Source organism: Conger conger, chromosome 4 (assembly GCF_963514075.1).
Source record: "Conger conger chromosome 4, fConCon1.1, whole genome shotgun sequence".
Taxonomy (NCBI): Eukaryota; Metazoa; Chordata; class Actinopteri; order Anguilliformes; family Congridae; genus Conger; species Conger conger.
Window position 1 is genome coordinate 21,653,209 of NC_083763.1, and position 16,188 is coordinate 21,669,396.

Genomic DNA, 16,188 nt, shown 5'->3' on the forward strand with positions numbered 1-16,188 from the left:
CACACACACACACACACACACACACATGCATGCACACACACACACGCACACACATACACACACACATGGCTGCTGGGACTGTAGGCTATGCAATACTAAAAAGTCTCACTTGCCTGGGTCCCTTCTGTGTCTTCCTCCAAAACAAGATACAAGCAATATCTAAACAATATCAATATTTGTTACTTGAAACATTTTCCCTTTATTTTGCAAGGAATATTTTATTCACATTTTTTGGTTGTGTGTGTAATGCAATTGACTTATTTTCTTTCAGGCAGTAGTGCTTTCCCACACTTCTGATATGTCACCATAGTGGCTTAACTTGTTTTTTAACGTCATCTTCATAAAAGGTAAAGGTATGAGTACAGGTTAATTTAGCCACTTTCAGAGAATATAATTTTATTGATTTTATACTTAAATACTACATATTACAGTTTAAATTACATAACATGTTCATATATGTATATCCTGCCTGGTGAAATCACAGGAATTTACATACACTTTACAGAATGTAACAAAAGGAAATTATCCTACATCCATAATTAAATCAACTTTACAATCCAGATTTGTGCCGTCTCATTGTAAAAGCAATTTTGTTATTTTTTGTCATTTCATAAAGATACACATTGTATGGCAGTATGTTTAAGCCTTATGCCCTCTCTCTCTCTCCCTCTCTCTCTCTCTCTCGCACACATGCAGTTGGCTCTGGGCAGAAACCATTTTCTCCATCTGCTATCCACTCATTATTTAGGCCCGTCATGCATTATCAAGCCTCTGCAAAAGCCAAGATGATAAGTGAATCTCTGCTTTATGGTCTCTCGGATGAGACACCCAGCACAACGATGTTGTGAATCATCAATCTTTGCAGTCATCAGTCTTCAACACAAAAGATGAAACATGTTAAGGCCTGCATTGAGAGATCTTTGTTTGCTCGTATACATTTTTGTCTTTCTTATTTTTATTTTCTCATAGAAGGTGAGAGAGGACAAAAGATTCCTCTGTCGTCCATTCCGGAAAGAGGGCTCATTACAGTAAGGAGTGTTGTCATGGAATTGTGATGACAGGCTGGTTCACATCCCAATTTCATTCTTTTTTCCCCCTCTCTTTCCTGGGAAGAGAATCTATCTTTCATTTGAGTCCTGACAGCAGTCCGCTGAAGATGGCTTTCACACAAGCAGTGCTGTGACTGGGGATGGCTGAGCAGGGTTCATTTTCTTGCAGGACACAGAACAATTAGGGGATTATCCCTAAAGAACACACCATGGTTAAACATTGGCTGATCTCAAACAGAAAGTTGTAAGGCCGGGTCTCTACATCCACAACACATTTTGCTAAAAGCCTTGTTCTGAGAATTCAAACAGATTTGGTTAGACCAACTGGTAGCGGTCATCTCATTTAGACCTGCAATCACATGCAAAACCATATGGAAAACCCTTGTTATTTTGTCTGAAAAGAAATCACTGAATATGACACCTTCTTATAAATCCTCAGAATCTATTTCCAAATTCCAACAAAATGAGAAACTAAATAGCATACATAATGTTCGACCCCCAGAAGAAACAATTATGCAAGCTATTTGTGTGTTTTCTAAGTTGTTGAGCTTAAGTAGTTAACTATATATAACTTTATGGGATTGTAAAAGACAAGCATATTTTGTTAGTCAACAGGCTTGCTTTTCTCTTGGAAAATCTTCATTTGCTTTGTATTGGTTTGCTGCCGCAGGAAGAGAATCGTAAATCATACTCAACAGAACTGACAGTCAAACTCCAGGGACCTGACCTCTGACATTCTGATCAGATCATCTGCAATCCATAGAAGACCAATGACCAGCCAAACAAAGAAGTAATTGTTAGCTAAAAGTAACTTATTTATTTTCCTGAGAAAGGCGGTGAATAAGTGGCAAAAAGAGCTTTATTTCTGATACCTTCTGGTTACATTTACATGATATTGTGAATGAAATGCTCCTGTGCCAATATTCAGCTAATATACAGCAAGGTGAAGCAGCAAGCCAGTAAACTAAAACACCAATTGATGAACACAGAACATCACATATGCTCATTATTGAAAAGACACATTTGTTTAGTTCTTCTTGAATTAGGCAAACTATATCACAAGAGATGTGCGACTCAATGGCAAGCAACTGATACATTAATGATTAAATATGTAGAACATTATGAAATTCTTCCAAAACAGGTAATATAGGAATTATGAGAAATCAGCTTTGGACACATTTTATATGTTAATATGTTTTATATGAAAAAACAATGCACCACACCATGACCACATGTTCTTCATTTAAGTAAATAAACCAGATTTTTCTTTTTTTAAATGTGATGTGTTAAATGTGATAATGGTTGAGGATTATATGGCTGATGTTATGTAAATTGTTTTTTGGCTTTGCACTACATTTGCTTCTTTAAAATTTTTTTTTTACATTACATTACATTAATGGCATTTGGCAGACGCTCTTATCCAGAGCGACGTACAACAAAGTGCATACCCATAACCAGGGATAAGTGCGCTGAAAGACCCTAATCAACCCTTAATCAACAATATACAGCCAGTACAAATGGTTTTATCAAAAATATATATAAAAAATCACCATGTCAGCATCATCTGAAACCATGACAGAACCTCAATTTCAATGTGAGGTTACACACAATGATTATAGTCATTTAATCTTACAAGATGTTAAGTCACCCCATGGGAACAATTAATAAAAACGGAATACAGGATATAACATAAAGAAATATTTTAACACTGTCTATTACTGACACCAGAATAGCCTAGTGGAAAATTACAACAAGACAATCCACACACAGATCGACAGGAATGTTGTTCAAGACTGTTTTACTTTTGTAACCAAATAGGTATTTGGTTGGGCTCCAAAGTGGTTCAGTCAGTAAAAGCAATCCCTATGAGCTGAGGTGTATGTGTATGATTATTGGTAATTTGATCAGGAAGAGTAGCCATAATCTACTGTACAACAATTTGTTTCAGTCAGTCTCTTTGGTTGTATTGTGGAGCCTGCTCTCCCCTCTAATACTCCTTGAGTTATTTTAATCCTCAAATCCAATCTTTCACCTTGCTGAAATTTGACTGAGTGAATGGCAGAGTGAATTTTATCATTGCAGCACTGAAACTATAGACGGCTTTTGCGTGACACTGACACTGCATTACAGGAGTGATGCACTTTCACATGTACTGCAATACCACTATTAGCTCTTCTTCTGATAAAGAACTTATACAGTTCTTTATCATTACCTATCGCAATGTCAGAGTCAATTTCAGGGCTCTATTCCACTTCATACAGATGTTAATTAACAGACATTCAAAAAAACCGTCTCTGCTTTGCATTAACCTTTTAATTCCCTATTTTGTCTGGTAGCTTGAGACATATTTTACATATTACACTAAACCTCCAGCAATTATTCAAATGTGCTTTAGAGTTATTCTATAAGTTCTTTATTTTTCAAGGCAAATTCATTCTACACATCCTGTTACATACAGAAGAATACATTTGACTTCATTGTTTGCTGAAACTGTATAACATTTAAGTACATGTGAAAAGCAAATCACCATCCAAGGACAAAAAAATGATGATCTCTATCTACCTTTTTGCACATCTAAATGAACCATGCCTTTGACAATGACATAAGTAAGAACTGAACACACATGTACGTGCACACACAATTTCCCACTGTCAATGTCAAAGTGTAAAATCCATATATTAAATGTATTTCACAAGGAATGTTTGCTTTGGACAATCTCAAGTACAGCCTTAAAGAAACATTTACAGAACATGTTTGTGGATCAGTCCATGAAGCATTCTGGAAGACCTTCCGAGGTAGAGATGAACCTGTCCTGAGGATACCTACAGGATTATATTTTAATCAGAAAGGAGAAAGGAGCAGTGTTCTCACTGCTATTTACACTGCAGTTGCAATATATAATTGAAAATACTTAATGGATAGATATATTCAATGTCATCAACTTTAGGTAGAGTTAGAATAACTGATCCTAATGAAATATAGTTCACACATGGGTTTTAAACTGAAATTATATGCTTCACTAATGGCAGTGCTGTGCATTTTATAGTTTTGCTAAAGTCTGAATGAGTTCCACATTGTGGATTGCACCAGCCCAACAGAGGTCCAAGGTCAATTCTGGGGAGAATTGAAGTGCTACAGTAGCTCCCATTTTCTCATTTTGAAAGAAATAATTCCTACTGAGTTCACTTCAACCCTTGTGTTGTTGTGCATGTTGTGTGTTGTTGTGCATGTGTGTGTGTGTGTGTGTGTGTGTGTGTGTGGGAGGAGAAAAATAAAAATAAAAATACCTCTTTTAACATAATTCTAGGTTTATGGTCTCTGGGATAAAACACCCAGCACAACGATGTTGTGAATCATGAAAACTTTCTTTGACTTGATTTAATCATTAAAATGCAAGAATAGTTCCGGAGAACAAAACGCATCCTGACCAGATACTTTACTACCACCTTGTGGGAACTATACATAACATATTCAGTTCGTACTCAGGCTCAATCTCTGTTTGCTTGGAGTTAATAATTAGCGTGTTGCTCTTGCGCGTTGGCAAATAAAGAAGCCACTTTTGTTCAGATGACTTAGTTACAGATGAATGAATGGTATGTTGAATAACAACAGCCCACCGCCTATGTGGTAGGCCTATCGCAAAAGCTGCAAATGTTGCCACCCACTGTTCTGCTAGCCTATATTTTGGCTAGCTAGGTGTAGAGCTCCTTAAATTTCATCGAAAGGGAAATAGGGACATAAGGAAAACTAGTATTAGTGCTGGCATTAATGCCCATTCTTTTGATTTCAATATTTCACTTCTGATAGCCTGTAAAGTATGTTACCTTCGGAAAAACGAACTGCAATTTGATCGGTGATATCACGCCGCACAAGACTGGTCCAATCAGTCTGGCACAGCGGGTGAAGTTCGGAGCTACATTCTTGCCATCTGTCTGGTGCGTCTTGGGATTCGGTCCGTCCGCAACTCATAGGCCTTCCTAGACATATACTTAATTAGCAGTTATGTTTCTTCACAGCAGGCTTTCTTATCAGCGTCGACGTGCCAGATGCTCGGGCATGGTGCAGTTAAGCTTTTTCAATTCAGTTAAATTGTCTTTGGGTATTTTAAATAGAGACCAATTTAATTCAAGGAAAATGAAGTAGCACAGCGCTGCGACAGTTGACAGTTATTGTGCAAACGTCTTAATATCGCTCTCATAATCCAGTTGCCTGGACCCAGCAAGATATGGTCCTGGCAACAGAGGGCAAATGCTACAGAACTGTTCAAATACGCAAAATGAAGTCACTGTCACGCCCACTGTTGAAAGATGCTTGTTTGCAAAGTCGGAAAACTGCACATTAGCGCACTGACAGACAAACACACATGGTGGCTTGTCAGTCGTCCAAACGCTCACTCAAATAAAAAAGTGGTGTTCGGAGCATTGCATGCTCGCAAATTTATTTCTCTTTCTTTCATCATACTTTCAAAAATCACTGTTTGTCCATCCGAGCTTTCCGTAGTTTACGGGAAAGTATGACGTGTATTATTTATCATAAACAGCGTGTGACACGGATATGGTAACTCTGGTTGTTGAGGATATTTAATTTTACGAGTAACTGAAAAGTATACAGAAATTTTATTTGTAACTGATGTATTCAAGAGAGAATGGCGTCAGATTTAATGTTCGACTTAGAAAACCACTTAAACCAACACCGCACTGGGATGAATAACGATACAGGAGATATCTGTATCGACCAAGACGGCGAATGGGGTAAGTTATATAACGTTATAGTTAACGGTGTAATATAACTAGATTGCTAGCTATCTTACATTGTTAGTTGGCCTTTACAGTCAACATGAAATCAACATGAATATTATGATTAAAATCTCAGTTTAACCTTAAATTAACGTGTTGAAGACAATAATTCTGCTTAGGTGGAATTTTAATGTGATGAAAATACTGTTTTTGTGGCTTTTAAGCGGTAATTTTACCAGCATTCCATCAATGTTAAATGCTGGACGCCGACGGCACCGAAAAACAGGCAGATTTCACTGACCATTCATTCCATTGTTTACATTTTTGGAGTTCGAAAATGGTGATGCAACAATAGAAAATGGTCTACTTCACGCGCTCATACATGGCAGTTGGTGGTAGTTCGAACTGTCAAAATTGCCAGGTCAATATTTTCGCTGGATACTCGGTATGTCCAGCCTTATAAGTCCAAAGTCCCTGGTTATTTTTTAATAGTTTCAATGGATTTTGACAACAGACATGTCAATCATGTTAACGCTCTCGAGCGTGTGTCTACGTTTAAGTAGCAAATAACCGTGTTGTATCCTTCTAACGTAATTTACATAGCAACTGAACTCTCACATCACGCGGAATCACCGGTAGCGGCCAAGAGAAATTAATGACGATTCAGAAAATGTATAACATTTAAAGGTTTAAAACAATCCTATGGTGGGACTTTTGCCATTTATGGACGGTGCGACAGAGATTTTCGGTGCCGTTGAACGTAATCGAATGCTTTTATTTATATCGTTCGAATGACCAAGTGCCGTTAAAAAGAAATTGTATGGCTTTGTGCTATTCGCGTATGTTAGCTACATCATGCTAACCTCGTACAGGGACCAGTAAAGGTTTAGAACACGCTAGCACTTAGTTATTGTAAGTTTGATCACCTATACTGTGAAGTAAAAAAGTGGACAAATTACGTTTCCTGTGAGAAATGTATTGGCGAACTCACGTGCTACAGGCAATCGTAGACCTGCGCATGTTTTATACCCGCATACTGATATCCCGTACTTCTCCAGCTGTTTCTGAAGTAAAATAGTAATGCAATCTTAGTTCCCATGTTAATTTATAACTTGGTTCTTAAACCGGATCACCGGACTTTATAATCCATCAATACATCCAAGGAGTGGTTTTAAGACCTGGCATCAGCTGATGGGCCTGTTTGAATACGATAGTGTTCAAAAGTGTTGAGGAGGAGGAGGAGGTTGTGGATTGAGTACCCGGTACTGGCAGATGACTGAGGGAGCGTGGATGGCTCAGGAGCTGAAATGTCAGGAGGTTACTGAAGGGAGGTTCATAATGTGATTTGGGATTGTGATAACAGAATTGTTTTAATATAGCCTATATATTACTGAAAATTACTTTGTTCTCAAAAGATTAATTCAAGGTTCATTCAAGTGGTTCTTTTCTTTTGCATCCCTTCTGTTAAGATTTTTGTGTACATTAACATTATTAACCCATTTTCGAGAGTGTTGTAAGATTTGTATGGTAATTGAATCTATCAAGTGCAAGTTGCTACTGGAAACCTTGACCGATGGCCTTTGTAATGCAATCTTTATCATGACATTGGAAATGGCTACACATGTGGCCCTGTGTGATCTATGGGTGTTTCTTGGTGCAGACATCAGCCTTTTTGATGAGCTGGAGGACATGGGGGATGCTGATGAGCTGCTACGTGCCTTGGAGGATGTACCCTATGTGAGTTTAACAGCCACAATCTGGGCCCACATTCTTGGAGTGTTCTCAAATCCACAATTAAGGATATTTCTCTCAGTTTTCAATTTCAGATGCATTGTACGAGCAACTTAAGATAAATATACTTTATTTGGATGTTAGGAATGCCAGCAAGCCAGCCAGAAAGAGTTGGAACAATAGATTAAGCATCTCAGATGCTTTTAAGTGTAAAATGAAACTTTGCTGGTCTTCTTTAAGCTCTGGTGATGATGGTTACAACTGGCAAGGAAACACTGTATGGATTTCTATATGACATCAGAATCGGTGCAATGTAGGATTTTAGAGAGCATGACATAAGCAATAAACCTCCAAAGAAAAACAAATATTATTATAAAGTATTATTGTTGAATGAAATGCTTCAACATAGAAATGGGAGAATCATTTTTAAAGAATCTACCACAAAGTTACCCTTGCCTTTATGATAGAATATGTCTTGTGTTGGTGGCATGAACAACTAAGATGCAGGGGATACATCAGTTTGTGAGCTCTATCATAGCAGGAGTGGATTAGGACAAGGATTTGCTTGCCCCTCAGGTTGGAGAGGTCCTGGACCTGGACCTGGACCTGGACCTGGGTTTTCCTCCCTGGAACTCGGAAGCTTGTGGAGACACCAGCAGCAGCTGCACAGGTAACTCAACCCCCACCAGTGTTAAACCTGATCGTCAGAGAAGTGGCTGATTGACTGGACTCCAGACAGCTGCCTCAGACACACAGAGCTGCACCTGTGTGGAGGAGAGGTGCAGGCTATTGTCCAGTGTTTTAAAAGCAACCTGTTAGTGTGACACAGGAAGAGCTGAGGAAAGGTGATCTGTAAGCTCATTCCAGTATTGCACCTGTCCACAGAGGGTGGTGTTGTGAACCTGCTCTGTGTTGAGCGCTTCTAGTCTATTATTGGGTGATTATCCTGTAGCATAATAAGTAGACAGTGTGCTTGTTGTGGACTCTCAGATTTCTAGATTAGTGGTGAGTACTGAAGCTTTACTGTGTCATTTAAAGCAGGCAGACATTTAGGACATGGGAAAGCAATTCTAGTGGCTGTCCACACTTTAGTTACTGGAGTAATTGGAACTAAATGTTTCAGCTAAATACATGGGCGCCGGTGAAAACACACTGCATATAATACATTTCACATCCCTTTTTTGTTTAGGGAAGCTGACCTGCGAAGATACACAAAACATGGTTATCTTGCAGTGTTTTTACGTGAATATACGTGTCGGAGTGCATTGCAAGAAAAGAGCCTCATTTGCTGTCCAATGAACGTTTACCCCTCCTCACATATTTGTTGCGACGATTTCCTTGGTCTCGTTTGTGCAGAAGCCGATATGAGCGTGGACTCCTTCTCCCCGAACCCCACGCTGAGCTCCGTGTCTTCTCCCGGCTCGGTGGAAGCTCCGTCCCCTTACGGCCTGTCAGTAGGTACAGCCCGGCTCCCCTCATGTCGCCGCGCAGCGGCAAGGCTGGCCTCCTTCAGGGGCCCTCCCAGATGGAGTCTGCCCAGGATGCGTAGGCCTCTGCCAGCTGCTCCTCCGCACGGAAGGCAGGCAGAATCTGTTACAATACCCACTTGGCCAGAGTGGGTAATTAAAAGTCTTTGCGCGTTGATTAACGTCTTAATATCTCCTCAACATATCGTCAAACTAATTAACCACAGGCCATTTGAGATGTGCCTCCTCATTAATAAAAGGCCTTTGACAACATTGGACAATATTTGCATAATTTGCCGACCGGCTGGATTCGCAGCCCGTCCAAAAAAAGGAGACCCGGCCGAATGCACGGTTTCTTCTTCCCACACAGTCCGAACTTCCTCAACAGTGAGCACACAATGACGGCGGTCTGTAAATGCCTTTGCAAGGGAAATTTTAGACAAACCCGAATAATGGCCGTAGACTGAATGTGTGTGTTTAAGGTGCCGCAGCAAGGCTCTGGAAGCGGGGAACACTCCTCACGCTCAGTGTGCTGTGTGTCATGTTCCCACAGGACGAGCTGTTGTCCCCCCAGTCCCAGCCGTTGTCCCCTGAGTCTCAGCCGTCCCCGGCGTCCAGGTCCCCCGAGCGTTTCATTTCCTCCAAAGTCACCCTGGGGAGGAAGCCTCAGAGAAGAGCTAATCAGTCCAGAGGTCAGGGACATGATGTTCTCCCATCGGCAACTGAGCCTAGTCTGCTCCATCACTGCAATTTGAAATGGAACCTTCCAGAACCATCTCCGTTACCTTCATTCTAATTGTTTGTGCAATATGAATTTTAACATGCAAGTTGTTTGAAATATGTCGGTACAAATAAGTGTGCACCTTAATGTGAGTGTATCCTCATTTCCCGATACATGCATCTCCAAGTATTTGACCATCAGATATGTTTGTTAGCTGTATTCTTCAGGAGTCAAATCATGTGTTAGGAATTTTAAAGTTCTAACTGACATGTCTGACAAATGTGTCATGAATATGTTGTTTATAGGGCACTAAATGCATGTGTAAAGTTGTATACATAAATACTGTTTAAAGGTATGGAAAAATGCAAAATTAAAAAGGTGGTATCTGTTTGGAGCCCCTTCACTTTGGAGTCTTGCAAGCTCAATATCTCAAAACTACTCAGAACGCAGAGAGTACCTTCTATTTCTCCTCTCACAAACTCATGATTGATTATTTTAAATGTTTTTTTCTGTTGCAGTGAAATCCTCACAGCCTCTGAAACGGCCCATTCAGCTGACCCCCAAGGTGTCCATCCAGCCCAAACCAGTCATCACAGCCATGCCCATCCCCCACTCCACTGCCCCTCTCCAGGCCAAGACCATCATCATCCAGCCCCTGCAGGCTGTGTTACCTGGCACCAAACCGCCTCCTGTCACCATCCATCCAGCGCCTCCTGCTGGTAAGAGCTTGCACTTGCACTGCTCCCGGTTTGCAATGTCTTTGGAAAGAGAAATGAAGCACTGTATATTACATACTGCTGTTTATCTAATGCTGCTTTGTTGGAGAATCTCATGTTTACTCGGCCTCCCTTATCTCCATATTTTGTTCTCCTGTTTCTTGTGGATGCACCTGATAATGGAAAATGTAATGTACACCTTATTAAGAAAATTATTTGAATCTTCTGCCTCTGTGTATGGTGTTTTGACAGTAAATATTTATAAACTGACCTGCCCTCATTAATACAAACTTTGTGCTCAGTTTACAGTAATTAGAATTGTCTGCAAAACAGTATTTATCTGATTTACCAGTATATTTGGGTATTGTCACACAGTAGTTTGCAACAGAACTTTGGAACAGTTTACCATAAGAAAATGGAGAAGGTTCATCCATTGCTTAATTTATTTCAGCTGAAAACGGATTAGTTTAAGAAGTCAAACAATTTTGCTTATTTCCTTTGTGAAATTTAGATTTTGTCACTGGTGTCTGTTTTAATTATTATCTTAGCTTGTTAGCATGTTTACCCTTTTTCCTGCAATTTTATACTAAAATAAATCTAAATGCATATTGCTCTAAAAAGACTCTTTTCAAACTAACGGCATTGAATTAACGGATTGAGTCCTTCTCTATCCTGGAAAAAGGTAGTGTGAAAAATATTTTAGTGGCTTGCAAATTGTTAAAAGGGATACAGTGATTTCTTGTTTTGTAGATCAGATATTTTCTACCGTCTATGATCTTGACAAGTAATAATCATGTGTGTTATTACTATATGTTATTCTGTATGATCTTCTGTTGACCCATGAAAACCATTTCCATGGAGTCAAAGCCTTTTGATTTTGTTTGCTTGAGGTCTCCATAACATCCTTAACCTCCTAAGACCCGCACTGTTTTTTGGTATGCATTTTTAATTTCTCTTTGCTATTTGGGCTCATTGGGACCTGATAAGTATAAAAACTAAGCATCATCTTTTGACATGATGTAGTTTTTGAGAAAAATTATGTCCACATATGTGGACTCTCGGTCTTAAGAATTAAGTATTATGGTTGTACAGCCCAAAATGTGGAGTCCACGCATGTGTACGCCAGGTCTTAGGAGGTTAAAAGACATTCTGCTATGGAATGAGTAGCTTGCCAAACCTTATTACTTTCATACTGCACTTCCCTTATTATGACACTTGGAAGTTCAAAACATTTTAGCTTTTCCCTCTGGCAGTACCGTACGTTTCATGAAAGTTATGCTGTAATAATTTTCAATCGTCATGACCATAGAGTGAGAACTTGTTCCCAAAGCCACTACACCACCTACTGGTAGGTGGAGGAAATGAACAATGTGAGTGCACCTAATGTCATGACCAGAAGATGTCACCCAAACATCTTAAAAAAAAAAGAAAAAAAAAAAAAAAAAAAAGGATAAAGGTTGTGTCGCCTTTTACCAATAATGAAAAATAACAGATTCAATTATCCATTTTTATAGCATTCATAGAAAATGGTATTTTTCAGACATGATATGCCAAATATATTTATATTGCTCCTGCCAGTGTGACGAAACAATTCCTGTGTGGTAATTCCCTTAGATTCGGCTCATCTGAGATGCTTAATATCATGTCATATTTGGGTTAATGTCATGTTGCTGTATAAATACGGGTGGAATGGCACTTGAAAGCGATCTTTGCTTGGCTCTATTCCTTTCCCAGGGGTACTTTTCCATCGATTAGGTTTGCTCTCGGCAGTGAAAGAAAATATGCCCACAGAGCTCCTATAATTGTCCACTAGTGTAAAATAAATTGTGTGATGGAAGTGAGACCACCCTTGACATACAGTGCAGTGCTTTTCCAGGCACTTTTATTCCTTCTAATGGTGCTGAATGCCTTTAATCTGAGTGACCAGGGCATTGGTCATGAAAAAATTAAGTAAAATAAAAAGTGTCTCTTCCAGCTGTTGTTTTTGACACTTCACATGGTTATCAAAATGTATGACCAAGGAAAAACATGCCTTTCATAGATTGAATCAAATTGTCTCCAATCTGTGGAAATAGAGTTAATCTTGTTACAGGAAATAAAATTATTATCTGATTCTCTGTCCACATTTACAGCTGAAACTTATCTTAAACACACCTATCTCACCTATCTATATAGCAAGGAATCGGCCACAATAAGACTTTAAATGACTGAAAATGGATCTTACAAAATGTATCTCTTGAGGCTACATGTGAAAATGCAGTCATTTCCCTTCCCATTTCCCCACATGCTTCAATTACAGTAGCTTTTATATTGTGCTTTTCTAATACTTAGAAACTATTTGCTTTTCATCCTGCATATTGGTAATCTTCACTGGGAGGCAAATTATGCAGTTTGTACGGAGGGTCAGGCCTATATTTAAGGGGCTAATCCCTTGTATAGCCTCCTGTAATACCAGCCAAATGTGCTGCTCTCGGTCCTGGAGACAGAGAAGAAAATGGAGCGCTTAAACTTGAGCGTATAGCAGCTTGTGTCTCCGGGTGTGCCAGAGGGTCCGGCGCATCTCTGCGCCTAATTACCGCACTCCCAGCAGCCCCGGGGCTTCCTGTGGCGGGCGACCGGCAGCGTTCGACCGAGGGGAGGCTGGGAAAGGCCACCAGTCACATGATGGCCACAGCTGCTGGGGACGCGGGGAATTGGGTCGGGAGGGAGGGGTGCGTAACCATGGCCACGGGTTCAGCGCAGGCTGCTTTCCCTCACCCTGATCGATAGCGCAGCGGCGTCCTGTTAGCATGGACAGTTCATTTGAGCATGGGAGTTAGCAGCCTGGGCTAATGGCTCTGCATGTGCCGGGAAGCCGACAGCAGGCTTGCCCTATGGAATGCAAAAAGCCATATTCTGTCACGGCTCTCACTGTGGTTAGGGAAGTCAGGTTTAAGCAGATGGGTGGCAGAAGATATGCACCGCGCTTATGTAACTGCCTTCACCTTCACATTAACATCTGTCTGGCTTTGAGCGATTTCTTAATTCCTTCCCACTCGGTACCCCAAAGTGCAAACAGTCAGCCATTGCTCCGGTCTAGCAGTGAGGGGAAAGCAGTGGGAATGAGTGCTTTGGTGAGGCAAGCAGACTGACTGAAGAGATCGCGCTCGCGCTGTTTTAATGACGCGAATCCTTCTCCGCTCCCAGTGCGAGCCTTCTCTTCTGTTCCCAGAAAGGAAGGAATCTTTGCTTTTGATCCAAGTAAACTTTCTCAGCGCTCCTTCTCAAAAAGCCACTTCCACTCAGGGCCATCTGGGAGATGACATGCCTTCCATCGCCATGGGGACGGTGGCATACCCTGCGCGCCGCACTCTTTGTGCCCCCGGCCTGTTCCCACAGAGGAGTGGGAGGACCCCTTTCAGTGGCGCACTGCTCCCTGCTCCTCTGAACTGCACTGTACTGGTGCTCTATACAATACACTACAGGAGGCCCACTGTATCCCTTACATTTATGTGTCAAGGGCTTTCTACTGTAAAGGTGAATTTTTATTTCTTCACTGCAAAAGGTTGCTTTTTTATATCGTATAATAATGAACTCTTCGTATTTAATCATTTGTTTGATATGTTGTGTAAATAATTGAGTTACATCAGTGCTGCCCAGCCCAGCTCCTGGAGATCTACCGTCCTGTAGATTTTCATTTCAACCTAACAAAGCACACCTGCTTCTACTAATTGGCAGCTCCATGAGATCGGTAGCTGTCGAATGAGGTGCATTTTGTTAGGGTTGGAGTGAAAGGCTACAGGACAATACAGCTCCAGAAACTGGGTTGTGCAGCCCTGAGTTAAGTATAACTCAAATGGTGTGTCCCCTTCCCTTTTTGTGTGCATTCTGCTCTGAAGATTTCTGTGGTTTTGTAAAGAAATTTTGGATTGGGTTTGAGCAGGTCAGAGGACAGTCCTGTTTCGTCAAGGAAAATGTTTTTTGTGTTGTTGAACTGGGCCCCATCTGAAACGGCCTACCTGTGAGCTGCCTATGCTAAGCCTATGCTTACGGTGTGAACTAGAATTGATGTTCATGGCTATGGATAACTGATACTTGTACCTTATCCAACCCGTGTTCTGTAGCTGTTGCAATGGCTTTCGGTATGCACTTACTGTACATTGCTTTGGATGAAAGTGTCTGCTAAATAAAAGCAATGTAAGTTGTACTTTGGCTGTGGAGCCTGAGGCTGTCCTGCTGTTGCTTGACCACTTCCTCCTTTTCACAGGACGTCCGTTGGTGTTGCCGCAGCCGGCCAACATGCTGCACCTGCGGAGCCCCCAGATGGCCCAGCCCATCCTGACGTTCCCCGACTGCTTGGTCGCCGTGCCGACGCTCTCCCAGGACGGACGTGCCCCTGCGGTGACCGCCACACGGCCTGTAATCTGCAACACCGCGATGGACGGAGACGTAAGTGTCAGCGCCACCTTGTGGGGGGTCTCTCTGTCTACACCTTGCTCTGTTCTCTCAGCCACCCGGGTCCTCCATGGTGCTCTTTAGTCGACTGCAGCTGTCGCTTGTGAGCTTGTGATGAGGAGAATTAGCCCCCGCACACATTGCCGATTGAACAATACAATCTCACGGTCAGTAGCAACTCTTGTCTGGTGCCATTTCCCCTTAGTCTACCGTCCACCTGTCATTACTTTGGATGTGCATACTTCCTGCTTTGAACTCTGGTTGCCACCTGCTGTTTGGAAGATTTCTGGCTCTCACTGTGGAGTCCATGTGTGAGACTACGCATAGCCAGGCCTAAGGGAGTTCAAATCACCAGTGGTATTCCCTAATTGAGTTAGAGCAAAGCACCGCTGTGGATATGAAGCACAACTCCCTGCTGTAAGGCGCTGAGGTAGGTCGGATGCCAGCACGCAATCACGGCCGCCCTCTGCTGTACATAAACCACACGCACATATTTTTCTCTCAGACATGCTTCATTTATGAGGTAGTAGTGCGTTAGGCTCTGTTTGTCTAATGTTGCGGTCAGACCTGTAAAATGCGGGCTTACTGCTGTCTCTGTGTTAATTGTTGTTCAGTTCCTCTTGGTTAAATGAGTCAGACTCCTATCTGCATGTGTTTGTATGCTGGGAAAGGGCAGCCTTTTCCATCTTGTGCTGATTTGTTCCCAACAGTGATTGCTTCATAATAAAAGCTCTCCGAGCTGAGCATTTATCCCCCACCGAGTACCCACTGCAGATTCCATTCCTCATTATGGCTTTTATGTGATCCAAGTTGAGTTTCAGTCATGAAAACGGTTAGCTTTGTCCAGTTCTGTGAACAAATCTCCTTCCAAGGGAATGGGTATATTTTCAGCTTTCAGTGGTGGCTTTTCAAAACATGATTAAATATGGATTATTTCCAGGAAGGTTATAAACAGCACAGTGCACAGTAATATTGTCTGTCTACCCAGTTTCAAAAAATGTACAAATGTAAATGTTCCATTTGTCATGTGCTGCCTGGTTAAAATGGGCTTGAGTTGAGGTGTGTTGGATGTACTTGAACAATATGGGTCTTCTCATCCACTCTAATGAAGTGTGTGATTCAGTGATTCAGTGAGTGGACCAAAGCTAGCAATTTAACTTCTAAAACATCTACAGGTGCCCATTTATAATCTTAACCAGGAACTGCAGAGCATTTTTCTTGTTGGATTGTTGCTGTCATTAATAACTGGGACTACCACAAGCCTCATATAGTCCATTTCTTATATTCAGTGGTTCAATGCAGTCCGTCTGGATTGAGTTTAAGCTGTGAAATATG

General features: G+C 41.2%; 1 protein-coding gene and 1 long non-coding RNA gene across 2 annotated transcripts in view; one reads left to right on the plus strand and one right to left on the minus strand.

Moving 5' to 3' along the window:
- Positions 1-3,446: 3,446 nt before the first annotated feature.
- LOC133126239 (uncharacterized) lies at positions 3,447-5,526 on the minus strand. Its single transcript, XR_009708517.1, has 2 exons — positions 4,874-5,526; positions 3,447-3,871 (listed from the first exon to the last, which is right to left on the minus strand). It is a non-coding gene; the product is annotated as an uncharacterized LOC133126239 (long non-coding RNA).
- Positions 5,428-16,188, plus strand: part of atf6 (activating transcription factor 6) — a 46,634-nt gene continuing 35,873 nt past the window's right edge. Inside the window, exons 1-7 of the mRNA XM_061238229.1 lie at positions 5,428-5,800; positions 7,446-7,522; positions 8,093-8,186; positions 8,873-8,970; positions 9,536-9,674; positions 10,222-10,422; positions 14,666-14,847. Of these exons, the coding sequence (XP_061094213.1) occupies positions 5,695-5,800; positions 7,446-7,522; positions 8,093-8,186; positions 8,873-8,970; positions 9,536-9,674; positions 10,222-10,422; positions 14,666-14,847 (897 nt within the window). The 5' untranslated portion in view covers positions 5,428-5,694. The remainder of the gene's footprint in view (positions 5,801-7,445; positions 7,523-8,092; positions 8,187-8,872; positions 8,971-9,535; positions 9,675-10,221; positions 10,423-14,665; positions 14,848-16,188) is intronic.